The 13,730-nt window shown below is 37.1% G+C and overlaps 1 protein-coding gene across 1 annotated transcript; it reads right to left on the bottom strand.

Annotated features, from left to right (window-relative positions):
• Positions 1 to 131: 131 nt before the first annotated feature.
• Positions 132 to 11,014, bottom strand: LOC107731399 (SH3 domain-binding protein 1-like). Its single transcript, XM_016542457.1, has 18 exons — positions 10,810 to 11,014; positions 8,295 to 8,337; positions 8,047 to 8,151; positions 7,214 to 7,290; positions 6,954 to 7,065; positions 6,794 to 6,870; positions 6,586 to 6,673; positions 5,476 to 5,544; positions 4,866 to 4,956; positions 4,621 to 4,757; positions 4,349 to 4,460; positions 2,727 to 2,808; positions 2,543 to 2,623; positions 2,302 to 2,415; positions 2,115 to 2,212; positions 975 to 1,104; positions 593 to 861; positions 132 to 517 (listed from the first exon to the last, which is right to left on the bottom strand). Exons 1-18 carry the CDS (start codon positions 10,854 to 10,856, stop codon positions 231 to 233), a joined length of 2,019 nt encoding a protein of 672 aa, XP_016397943.1. The 5' UTR covers positions 10,857 to 11,014; the 3' UTR covers positions 132 to 230.
• Between the last annotated feature and the right edge of the window lie 2,716 nt (positions 11,015 to 13,730).

Below are 13,730 nucleotides of genomic sequence, written 5' to 3'. Positions count from 1 at the left end.
ATATTTTACAATATTACAGTTTTGTTTTTTTACTGTATTTTTGAGGAAATAAATCAAAACCATTTTTAAAAAAAAATCTTACAGACCTCAAACTTTTGAACACTAGTGTATTTAAAAAAAAACACTGCAGTTAAAAGCTTAACCAGAAGATACTGCACATGAGAAAGTACAAACTGTTAGATGTCATAACAAACCAGTGCTTTTTCCTAGTCGACTTTCTTTTCCAAGCCTCACTGAGCTGGAGAGGAGAGCTGCTTGTTCAGTGCTTGGGGTGGTTGTGGAGGAGGAATTTTAGGTCTTCTGCCTTGGGGTTTCTTTTGTGGTCCTCCTTCAGGCAACGTGGGCAATGAAGCTTGGGTGTTTTCGGGCTTGGGTGAAGGTGGTGGTTTTATTTCAGAGCTTCTCGGCAGAGGAACAGGGAACACTCTCGTCTGGGCTGCTGGGAAAGCGCCTGCCTGGTTCACAGGAGGGCCTTTGGCAAGGTTTGGTGCCTTGTGCTGAATGAAAGACCTCCTTGCTGCAGAAATCAATTGGAAATGTAGGTTCTAACACAATAAGACAGCACAAAAAGCATCTATGATCACCAACATACGTTTATAAGGAGCAGTGATCTTCAGGGTGGGCTCCTGGGATTGGGAGGGCAGCTCCTGAGTTGGCTCTGATTGGCTGCAGCACTGTGTCTTAGCCTGTGATTGGCTGTGCGCGTGTACCGGAGTGTAACGAGGAAGTGCTGAAGGCATGTGATTCAGTGTAGGTGGCTGAGCAATTTGATTAGAATCATTGTTGTCCCACACAACAGCATCACGGTTCACCTGAGTTTTCACAACTACTGTCACCCCAAGGTCCTCAGATGATGCTGAGCTGAAATTAGAAGCACACAAACCAAAACAAAATAAGACTTTTGTAAGTTTAACTTCATTAGTCTCATTTAGTAGAAAGTCTTGACCTTAAAAATTACAAAGTTGGTTGACTACCTGTCAGTTTTTGATAAGGATGGTCGACCGGAGGAGAAAGGGGGAGAGGGTAAGATGCTGTCAGAAAGAGGTCTCTGGGATATTTTCGGGATCGGGCTTTCAGGAAGTTCTGGGACCTCAAAATCAACCTCTAAAAAGAATTTGAGGAAGTTTGTGTTCAAATATTTTTATTTTGAATTTCACAAAATAAAATTCTTTGCACTTCACTGTTTTAATTATTTTTAATATCTAATACTTCATAAATAATTCAGCAAAAATAAAAAAACGTAAAACTTCCTAATTACATTAGTTTCCCCAAAGGAGGTTCATGAGTTGATTAAAAGCTAAAAAAGTTTCAGTCAAATTAAAGATTTAATTAAATAACATGTTAAATAGCTGCGAGTTTAACATGCATTTGGGAACGCAAATGTATGTTAGGGTCACCTTTTTTTTTTTACACATTTGCAAAATTTCCAACATTTTTGAGAGCAAAAGTTTGCAGCATTTCAGCAGTATTTCACCAAAATAAAAGCTTGAGGATTTGAATTTTTTTAAAGCTTGAGGGTTTAGACATTTGAAATTTAAGACATAAATATTAATATTGTAACTTGTAGTGTGAAATAAAATGATTATAATTATTAGCAAATATTCATTTGTATTTTACAGTACAATTGTAAGTTACAACAGAAATATATTTTCATTTTTGTAAGTAGAGTAAAACATAGTTTTTATTACTATTATTAAATTTAATTGGGTTCCTAAAACAGCAGTGTGAATGTAATGTGGACTGAGACCCTGTCACAGCTAAAAAGAGATTTGTGTCGACTTTAAAGACAAAATAAGCTCAAAATAAAACACTAAAAAACTTAAAATCTTTTATCTGTTTGCATGCCATGTGACCATTAAGCGACATCAGAGAATAGTAAACATGCAAACGTTTCGTAAAATTATTGAAATATTAACTACTTAAAATATCATGGGGTACTTCATGTAAATATTTTATGTCTAAGAGGTTTGGCTGCATTAAAGGATGAACTGAAATGAAATTCTGGAAGTAATAAAGGATGAACAGAAATGAAATTCTGGAAGTAATAAGATATTAAAGATATTTATTGCTGTTTTTAACAACAGTGAACCATGACTTATGTAATGTTCTTGTACCTTCGGGGAAGAGGCTCTTGGAATACTGTATAAGCGGCTCTATGACAGTCACAACTTGCAATGAAGAGGCAGATGCCATGTCCAGCAATGGCGTCTCTCTAAAAAAAAGGAGAAAGTCAGAGTAACATTTTAGGAGATTACATTTTAGATGCATACTTTAGTCTAGACTGGGTGCTATTATACTGACCCCTCACAGCGAGGCCACATTAGATTAGGTCCAAGCACTATGGCTATATTACTGGGTGTCATCTTATTCACCGCTTGCTGCTCTGACAAGTGTGACAGGAACTGGACAAGGTATCTGATGGAGAGAGAGAGAGAGAGAAGTCGAAGAAAGATACACAGAGTGAATGTGAAGTGTGAAAATCTGCATTAATATATTAGTTTGAGGTGGATATGAGCCATTCTGAGTTGAAACTCTGACTTACCTGAGGTTGTTATAGTTTTCTGTGGGAAGTTTTTGCAACACTGTCCGCAACTGCTTTAATTTTTCATCGGTTTCTTTTTCTCTAAAAATAAAAAATGACAAGACAATTAAAATGTATTCAAACTCAGTATCTAAGGAGTTTTAACATCGATACAGAAATAAACAAGCCGCATGTACAGACTTACGCTGCAGCTTTGAACCAGTCATTATATAACTCAAATGTCAGGAGCGGTTCAGGCAACTCTCTCAAGTAACACTTAAGAGCCCCTGCAAAGACAGTACAAACAATATAACATTAAATACCAGTATATGAATATGAATAGACAGCATCAGTCCCCATTTGCTATTAGTGTATAAAAAAAGAGCAGCTTGAACATTCTGCTAAAGTTCTCCTATTGTTCTCCTACGACATGAATAAATGATGGCTGAAATGTTTCTGTAATAGACAATGAGGATCCTAACAACACATCTGGGTTTTTTTTTTTATATGCTGCAGTTTGTCACCTTAACCACATATTGCAACCACATTTGGTGTGTATCACAAATCACTTATCCCATTATTGTCAGTTAAAGGGTTAGTTCACCCAAAAATGAAAATTAGCCCATAAATTACTCACCCTCAAGTCATCCTAGGTGTATATGACTTTCTTCTTTCAGACGAATCCAGTCGGAGTTATATAAAAAATTGTCTTTGATCTTTCAAGCTGTTTAATGCCACTCAGCGGGTGTTGCATGCACCAGTCCAAAAGAAGTTAAATAAAAAGTGTCTCACACGGCTCCAGGGGGTGAACAAAGGCCTCCTGTAGCGAATCGATGCGTTTTTGTAAGAAAAATATCCATATTCAAAACGTAATAATCACTTTAATGTAGCTGGCGTCAACAGTCCTACACGGAAGCTGCTCCGGGCAGATGATGTATGAGTAATGAGTTCAGCGTTGCGCATGCGTGAGTCTCGTGAAAACCAACGTTTGTTAACAGGAGCAAAGGAAGCAAAGTTTCCTTACTTTAGCAAAGGAAAACCAGTCTCCTCTTGGCTTATATCGAAGTCCTCTGACATTCTTCTTTACAAATCCTCGTTCTGTACTTCTAATAAGTGACCGTTGTTTTGTTTTGATCTCTCCCCTGCGCTTCCGCGTCCGTCACTTCTGAGTGGCGCATGTGCAACGCCGACCTCATACGTCATCCGCCCGGAGCTGCTTCAATGCACTGGATAGCTGGCCAATCATAGCACACCTCGCTTTTCAGACCGATTAGCTTTGTAAAAATCGACGCGTTTCAGAAAGGCGGGGCATAGAGGAGAAACAATAATGTACAGTATGTGGAAAATAATGTGTTTTTTAAACCTTAAACCGCATAAACATTTCATTACACCAAATACACAAAATAATGTTCTTTTTAGCAACATCATATGACCCCTTTAAAGTGATTATTACGTTTTGAATATGGATATTTTTCTTACAAAAATGCATCGATTCGCTACAGGAGGCCTTTGTTCACCCCCCGGAGCCGTGTGAGACACTTTTTTTTATGGATGGGCACATTTTATTTAACATCTTTTGGACTGATGCATGCAACACCTGCTGAGTGGCATGAAACACCTTGAGAGATCAAAGACAATTTTTAATATAACCCCGACTGGATTCGTTTGAAAGAAGAAAGTCATATACACCTAGGATGACTTGAGGGTGAGTAATTTATGGGCTAATTTTCATTTTTGGGTGAACTAACCCTTAAGGCATCAGCTAATATAAAGTCATACAAACAACGTCACACAAATCACACAAAAAAAGTTACTATGGCCTTTCACCTGCCACAGCATGTGGCTCATAGCTGAACTCATTCTGGTCGACAGTCCCTGAATCCAGACAGCTTTTCAGTTTTTTTACAACAGACGCAGCAGCTGCTAGCCTGAACAAACCCTAGATGACAGTTGTAAAGATAAGATAGTGAGAGATTGTTAAGATGAGAGTGGAAAAGTGAAACACTATACTCCTGATACTGGGCATGCAGTTATGTGGGTGTGCAATCATCTGTGTGTAGGTGCATGTGTGGCTTTTAAATATGCATGTGTGTGCTTACCTCTTCCCTAAGTCCTGTACGTAGCAGCATGCCGACACACTTCTCAATAGGGACAGCAATCTTTCTTCCACAGCTCCGAAGATGAGACAGCAGAGGCTCTCCAAAAACCTTTTCTTCTGATGAACTCATCTGGGGCTCTTCAAACAGACAAATATACATTTCAAAGTTGTGATAGTGCTGCTGTTTGTAAGATCTGAATGTTTAGATGCTTTAATCACTGCTAATCACCCTTTTCGTCTGCTCACCTGTGTGGCTGTGACTCTCTTTGAGCTCGGTTATGTTTTTCTCCAGGAATTCGTATGAGGCCTTGTGATATTCAGCTTGCAAATCTAGAAGCTATCAGAAAGGCATACAAACAAGCTTAAGCATCTTTTTTACCCCTGGACTGACTGAAAACATTCCAAGGAGTCATCCCAGGACAACTGAATGGCAATGATAAGATAATTATTTATAAACAAATCACAAGTAAATAAATAATTTTATACATATAATACAAATAACGCAAAATGTCAGACAAACACAATTATATGCACCAAGTTCACTGAAAAAAAAACAAAACATAAAAGGCACAAACAAATAAATAGGGTAAAGATAACTGAAGCTTTTTTTTAAAAAAAGAAAGGAAGCCACTTGCTGAGTCTGTTTTTTAACTCACTGTATTGACTATTTGTTGATCTAATAACTGTAATAATTAACATTTTCATAATGATAATGATCAATGATATCTAGTGCAATAAGAGTTCAAAGGAACACAAAACTGACATGGTATTGGTGAAAAGGGCACTTGAGCATTACTGATGGGCCTGTGGGGATGCCAAAGTTTGAGAAACACTTAGTTAGGACATAGGTACTCACACGGATGAAGTAGCTGGCATACTCATCCTCTTTAGTGGCAAAATGATAGAGGTCTGCAGAGTACTGATCCTGAGAGAAAGAAAATGTGTTGTGTTATTGATTTCCTTGCTGTGCATTCCTTGAAAATACTAAGACCTCTTCTTATGAAGCCACACATTTCATGTTGACTTGGGAAACCCAAAAAGATTTGTTTAGCTGACTTTTTTCACAATACATAGTAACATGCTTTTCTTGGCCTTTTGACAGTATGAACAATAGAGGAAGGAAATTAGATAATCAAGTGGTGTGAGTTTTGAACAAGCTGTAAAGTTTCAGTTGGTAGCCAAATGGCATTTTATCATAACCATTTATATAAGCACCCTAGGTTAGAACAATCTGAAGAGATCCTCTTTCATGGTTCTGGCTTGAGATCAGATAGCAGGAAGTAGTAGGTAATAGAATGAGCATGACAAAATATAGTCCAACCATGACAGTTCTGAGAATAGTTTTATCATGGATATGACAATGCTAATGTATTTGGCCTTGGCATACTAGATCTGCTTAGCATTTCTGGTGCAGAGCAAGTATGGACTTGCTACTGCCAGTAGATACACAAACACGCTACTGTGAACATGTAAGAAATGCTGCTGTTGCTGCATGTATAGGCACATATAAATCCCATAGCAGATCTAGACAGGTGGAGCTGGGGGAGGTAGAGGCTTCAGAGGAACTCAGCGAACACTGAACCAAACTATTTAAATGTTGAACAAACAGGTTAATTACCTGCAGAAACAGGTCAATCAGCTTGTACCATATAGTAAATTATGTGATTGCACCATCTAGAGTCGGGGTGTCCAAACTCAGCCCTGGAGGACTGAGGTCCTGTAGAGTTTAGCGTCAGCCCTAATTAAACACACATGAACCAGCTAATCAAGCTCTTACTAGGCATACTAGAAGTAGAAACTTCCAGGCAGGTGTGTTGAGGCAAGTTGGAGCTAAACTCTGCAGGACACTGGCCCTCCAGGACTGAGATTGGACACCCCTGATCATGACTGAACTAGATATTGAATTGGCCATAATAGCATAATAAATCTGTGACTAGTGAAGAAACCAACTATATCCAAGTATAACCTTGATAGACTCCAGTCTCTTCCAAGCCTCCTCTACATCCTCTCTTAGTCCATCTTGCTTGGCCTGTGGGCCTGTGCTGGTCTGAGATCTAAAAGTGCATAAAAGTTCATGTCTTCATAAAAGAGGATAGCAAAGTTATGAAGGTGTGATTTATGTTGAAAGAGAAGTTGAGACATATTCTGGTCATAATGTTGAAAATAAAAATCACCTGACGCGAGCATTATTCCAGTCTGTTGTAAGTTTAGCAAACTGTTTCTTGTTTTTCAAGATCTCTGGCAGATCATCCTGCATAGATAACATCGTTCATGAATGGGTCATGAATACTGCCTGTTTCAGTTCATATAGCTTGGTAGTAAGAAAGAAGCTACCTCACTAAGCTTATTCAGAGGCACAAGAACTTCTTTCTCCAACTTCATCTCAAAGTCAGCCAGAGTCCGTGCCAGGAAATTTTGCATAAAGCAGCACATTTCCAGAACTTGTCTGCAGAAAAGTTCAGGTGTGCTTAGAAGCAGACTGTAAAGGGTGTATTTCCAAGGCAACTTTGCTATATTGTCATTTACTCTTTACTCTGCCTGAGGTAAATCAACATATTTACACTGTTAAAACATTCAAATGTTAAAATATTCACCTTATGGAGGAATCGCCATCAAAATCCTTAAAGCTCTCAGCCATACTGACAGACAGCATCATGAGGGGTAACTTTTTCTGTAAACAATGAAAAGTATGAATGAGCGAAGTGATTGAAGAAATCAGGAAGTATAGCGTGCCACGTTTTATGATAGTTCTGCTTTAGAACTATCTACTTATATTAGTTTACATGGGTATCACAGCTAAGGGACAATATAAAATAACTGTAAATTCAGCAGAATTTCCACACTGAATCCTGTTTTACAAAGAACAAAAATGAAGAATGTTTTTGAGGAAAAAGTAAATGAAAGCCTGTATTTAGCACTTATGAGCAGCTCCCACATGTTCAAAACATATATCCAAAACCTTTTGTCCAGACATAATCATCCACATATACAGACAAAACGAAAAAAACTCAGAAGACAGATTCAAGGACTCTCCGCCATCAATTTGAGATTAGGTTTCTTAACAAAATGGTAGGCCAAGATATACTATTGGAAGAAATCCAACCTCCATCCACTGTGATGGTGGTCCATGTAGATGATCTTCACAGCCACAGCATTTCATCATATGACCATTTCATTTGTTTTTTTGAATGTTACTCATTTTTCATATACAACAACTGCTTAAAGGAACACTCCACTATTTTTGAAAATAGGCTCATTTTCCAACTCCCCTAGAGTTAAACAGTTGAGTTTTACTGTTTTACGCAGCGCCTGAAAATAGTCCCCAGTTAGGTCACTTCCAATAAGCCTATTTTATAAGCTCGATTTCAATAAGCTACAAAATTTCATCCAACACACTTTCAAACCACATGATTGAATAGGGGCTTACCATCCGTCTCTCTGAGTCCAGTCCCTGCTGACTCTGCAGGCAGCCTACCAACTTCTTGTAGATGATCTGGGCAGCTTTCTTTGCTGGCTCCACACGTTGTTCCACCTTAAAGGAACCAGATGGAGTATTCATTTACAGGGCCCTGTATTCATATTCTGTTAACACATCTTGTTTGTATATAGGCATCTCAAGAACTGTGCCTTAGCAGGTTTATTAGTTTAAGTGTAATAGTGGTGGAAATGCCTCACCAAAACAAGATCCTCTGAGAGAAGATCAGTTGCATCCTGTGACCTACAGTAAAGAAACAATTACATTGAACATTACTTACATAGTACTGATGGCAACCTCCATGATGCTGCAGCTATGTTGATTTTCTGACCAACAGCATGACTGCAAATGTGCAAAAAGTGCTTAATAAGCAACAAGTTCATTAAACAAGTTGTTTACGGAGTAAATTGGTTTGAATTGACTCAGATTCAGTGACGCACTCGTGATGACCTTTTTGTTCCTCAATGAATCAATGTTTTTGAACAAATCGGATGAATGAACGATTCAATGACTCACTCATAAAGACAGTGGCTGCATCTGAATATGCATAGTTCCCTACTATTTAGTAGGTGAAAACAGTATGTGAAGTGTAGTATGTCCGAATTTACAATATTCATAAAACAGTAGGCAAAAAGTACACAGATATTCCGCTACTTCCAGCAAGATACCGATGTACACATACAATGGACACTTTACTATCCCATAAGGCCACAGCAGAGTATTTGTGAATGGCTGTGACGCTGATAGGTTACATGATGATAACAACATGACTATTGTGCTACATTGCGATTTCATTCCTACTACAGTACACACATTCATATACAGATTAATGGTCACAAATTATTTACTTGTGATTTTTGATGCAGACAGTGTTCCTGAATCAGTGCGTATAAACAAATCCGCTGAATGAATGATTCAGTGACTAACTTACTAAGAGAGACAATTTTCACCAGCTACTGCTAATACACAGACAGACAGCGATGCAAACAGTAAAAAAAAAACAGCAAAAAAAATATTAAAATTCCCAGTTTTGTTGGACTGTGTACCCATACTCCTAAAACGCTGCTTGGTGATCAAATTCAAGGGCCAGAACTAACTGCTGTATAATTATACTGGACTCATAAAGAGAGTGTTCATGTAATCAAATAAAGACATGTAAATGAGAGTAAGTATTAGTAGCTAATTTTAAACTAGCTAGCTAGTATTTATTTAAACAGCTGAAAACTCATCCTGATTAAGGACTGCATCCTCTACGCTTTCACTTTTCCTTCTTGTTCTAGCTTGTACTTTTCTGAACGATGTCGGAAACATTGTATTACTAGCACTTGTCGTGTATATTGAATCTGCTAAATGAATAAATGTAAATGTAAAAACTTAAATCAAAAGAAATTCAAAAGTTTAACCTAGAAAAATTTGCCAACCACTGACTCAAAGCAGCTAAAACTAAAATTAGAGAGCCAAGGCCTCTGTAGAAAACAGGCCAAAGTGGGTAGAGAGGGGAAGTGGACTGCAGACTGAAGCACAAACCATTTTACTCTCTCGTTTTTAACCACAGTCTGTTGTGCAGCACGCATAATATGAGTAGATACACAGAACATAATTTCGAGCCTGAAATATCATCACAGAGATAGATGAACTATGTCATTTCTTACTTACTGTTTCTAAAAGCATCCAAGAACACAAAAATCATGAGAAGCCATTTTTGTGTCACTGAAGTGGTGACCAGGTTACACTGCGATTGCATCAGATATTCTTGTTATCTGTGTTTTTAAATCTTATTAGTCAGTGAAAATGAGATGATGTTAGTCATCTTTTTTTACAGCATAACATTATAAATTTACTATCACCCTTGATCAATTTTAATGCATGCTTGCTGAATAAAAGAATTATTTCTTTAAAAAAAAATCTTACTGACCCCAAACTTTTGAACATTAGTGCACATTCAATATATCGGTTACAAAATACTTGGCATTTTATTGCTGGCTTTATTGCTTTGCAGATTGTAAAAACTGTTCCATAGGACCAAAACAAGCACATGCAGTACATGGTATACATTTTCAACTTCAAAGGTCACACAAACTATTTTATCAGCGTGGTATTGTCTCTGCTTTGAGTCTGGGGTTAAGAAGTTTATTAATATCCTGTTAACGTCATTTCATTGCAGGCTGCAAAACTAGCATCTTGTTCTGTGCAACCTACAGATGTGCTCTCCACCCTCACAAACTAAAAACTGACTCCTTTTATCATGGCCTCTTTCAAGACAATCACCGTCAAGTTATTTAGACTACATAATTATATGTGAAATATCTTCTGAAATCATATTTTAAGCTAGACACAGAGAGCAGAAATGTCAATTAAATCTAAAAATCTAATATTGGTACACATTGTTGGCAAGACATTTTATTTTCAGGCTTAAACAAGGCTTGAACCAAAATAAATGTACTGATCAATGTAAGTAAGAAGTGCTAAAGTTCTAGACATATCAATTAATGAACAATTGTACCGTTATCAGATTACCGTTTTCACCACAACAGAATATGAAACAAATTGCTCATGTTAGGAGAAATAAAACAGCCATCAATAATATTAATATTTTGTTTTGTTACAAAAGACACATAAAATAAAGTCACTTGGTCACATGTAGTGACATTCCAGTAACAGTGTCACGTAAAACACCACAAACATAGTCTGAAAGCAACAAATGAAAGTACTTACTTCCCCCCATTTCCAAACTGTTTTAAGATGTTAAACTGCTTTAGCATGATTGTGAAGAATCTGTCGCCTTCAAGTCCTTGTTTTGTACATGCAGGTCAAAAGTATATTAGTTTCATTTGATGGAGAATTTTGCTCTCTGAAGTCAGTAAACAGGCATGTCTTTCAGACTTGTGTCAGCAACAGTCTCAACTTGACTGTTTCACATTTGAGCACACACCTCATCGACTCGGAGAAAGAGGAAGTTACCAAATGCATAAGAGGAAAGACATTTTCATATCATGCTGTGAAAGTCATGCAGTCCTCTCTAGCCACAGAGAACACTGAAGTAGATTTGCACAGCACAGAGCATTCATTTGTCATACAACTGCCAGGAGTGAAGTGGATGGAGTAAGGGGCTTTATATGCTAGAAAGAATATGAATTAATAATGTAAATATGTACTTATAAATACATCGGTGTTAATTGTAAACTGGGCGTTGCTTCACCATAGTTAACTTTGTGGCATTAATAAAGGTTCCCTTCCTTGTCTTACCTTTGGCAATCAAGTGTCCATCCCATTACAACCATTAAAAATGCACTGTTTGTGTGTGCAAACAGCAGGATGTGAAAGATAGGTGAAAGGGGAAATCATTTTTTATATCATATATACTGTGGTGTCATCACAAATAATCACCTTGGGATACACTGTGGTTAAGACAATGAACTGAAACCAGTGGAATATCCCAAGTAAACATGCAATGAGGGGGGATATGGAGCCTCCTACAGGGGGCCCACTGCAACACAGAAAAATACAATATGGTTTCTAATGTAAATAAATAAATAATGAATCATAACTAAAGTAATCATGGCATACTGGCGCATGCAAACTATGGTTAGACTATGGTTTTTGTAAGTGACAAGATTAATCCGCACTGGACGTTTTTTTGATTCGCCAGTCAGAAACATTGGATAAGAAACGTGTATTTTAAATAACACGGATAGATCTCTGATATTTACATGAAAAAACCTATTGATTCACTTTAGAATAATAAACTATTGCTCAATTATTATACACTATACTGAAAACTGGAAAACATCTATTCGTGTAACCACAGGCGCATATAATTGGTCCTTTCACATCAGCGTTGAGAAAAGCAACGGGAACACGCGACATTCGCTGTTCGGCTTCAGGATATGAGGTAACTTATTATGCTACGCCAAAGCAATAAACGTATTTTATTAATGATAGCTAAGAATACCTAAATAATCGATTAAAAATGTCATTAGCATGCAGGTCTCATCCTTTTAACCATTTTGCCCCCTTTTGGATTCTCAACATCAAGATTTAACACAGCCTTAGAACAAGCTACATAAAATGTACTTTTCAATGAATCTTAAAAAATAAATAAATAAAAGAAAAATAAATTAATATTCGATTAGCTTTCATTAAAGTATTTTATTTTTTATTTCACATTTCTACATCAATAATGTGAATTAAATATCCCCGTGTTGAAATGTAAAAGTATTGACTGACAAAGAGAAAACACTTTTATTCATTTACCAATTTATTTATTTGTATACAACAAAGTTTCAAATAAGGAATTCCACTGATTTCATATCAATACCCCATGTAATTACTTATTTTAGTACAGGTGAATGCTTTACAAATGTTAAAATACTTTGTAAATAATTGTATTTAAGAACTGGAAAAAAAATGTTGCACCATCAGCATCATCAAGGTAATATTGCTTTCCTTAAACGGTCAAGGCAAGTCAGGTCCCAGCAATGGGCTAAAGCATAAAACTCTTCAAAGTACTATGAGGACACACCATTGAATCTGGTAGTGACCAAAAACAATGGTCCTACCTCAAAAGAAATGCAAAACCCCTGAGTAAAGGGGCATTATAGAAGATGATGTGGTGAATGTGGAGACATGCAACAGCTCAATAGGCTGTGCCGAAGCAGCTACTTTAATACTGTCCTAATGATGCCTTTTATTGAGATTGCATTATATTGTGTTTAAGTGCTTAAAAACAATAACATTTTAAATGAAGATGTAATCTGCAGCATTAGATTCCAGCATGCCCTGATTTCACCAGGTAACAACCAAAATACCCTTCTATTAACCTTTAAATGACTACAGATGCATTTTGCACTTAAACAGAATGAGGCCACAAAGACTGACAAAAGACAGTACAGTGGAAGGGTTGATGTCGTTCTTTACATAAAAAGACAAAATGTCTAGTTAGTGTTTGACTGTTCCACACAACAACCTGCTTCATTCTTTCCTATCAGCTCACGTGAGCACACCTGCAACCCTACCTCACTCTTCCACAACATACAAATCTTAAGTAATGGTGATAATAACATCATAGAAATGCAGAAACTGAGAGTAAACTCCAGCAGCTTTAGAGTCCGAGCACAGTGAAGGTGTCAGGGAAGGGATAAGGTGAGTGAAGTTTGGTGGTATTGAAAATTAAAAACCCAACAAACTCCAACGCCATACACCACCTCCCATTTGACTTCCTATAAATGTCCAAATCCTCCAACCTTGGATGGATGGAAGGATGACATGTATGGATTCCCCTGAGCTGTTTCCTCTAAATAACTAGTCCCCTTCCCTCCCTCCCCAGAAAAGCCCTGTCCTGTGTGATGATGCTTGGACTAGTGTTTCGACTTTGCCTCTTCTGCTTATTTTTCTGAAAGAGATTTTATAAAGCAGACAAGATCAGTGTCATTATTAAAAATAAGTAAGAATAAGGAGTTTTTGGATGGACTATCCCTTTAACTAGTTCATCAGTATTATCTCAAGGAGACGTACCAAACATTTTACTATGAAAATCCAAAAGTCAAACTTGACTGAGGGCCTTGGCCCAAAAGTAAATGCATTATCTTCAATTTTATTATATTAAATGTACAAAAAAAAAACAAAAAAAAAAGTAC

The sequence above is a fragment of the Sinocyclocheilus rhinocerous genome, unplaced genomic scaffold, assembly GCF_001515625.1.
Source record: "Sinocyclocheilus rhinocerous isolate Xijiao unplaced genomic scaffold, SAMN03320098_v1.1 scaffold1390, whole genome shotgun sequence".
NCBI classification, from domain to species: domain Eukaryota; kingdom Metazoa; phylum Chordata; class Actinopteri; order Cypriniformes; family Cyprinidae; genus Sinocyclocheilus; species Sinocyclocheilus rhinocerous.
This window is presented reverse-complemented; position numbering and strand designations above follow the sequence as displayed.

Excerpts from the sequence above, each read along its gene's own strand:
- LOC107731399 (XM_016542457.1), bottom strand. The coding sequence starts at position 10,856 with ATGCTAAAGCAGTTTAACATCTTAAAACAGTTTGGAAATGGGGGGAA. Across the intron at positions 6,871-6,953 it reads CTCTGAATAAGCTTAGTGAG|GATGATCTGCCAGAGATCTT; the intron begins GTAGCTTCTTTC and ends TTATCTATGCAG. Across the intron at positions 2,809-4,348 it reads TGAGCCACATGCTGTGGCAG|GGGCTCTTAAGTGTTACTTG; the intron begins GTGAAAGGCCAT and ends CTGTCTTTGCAG.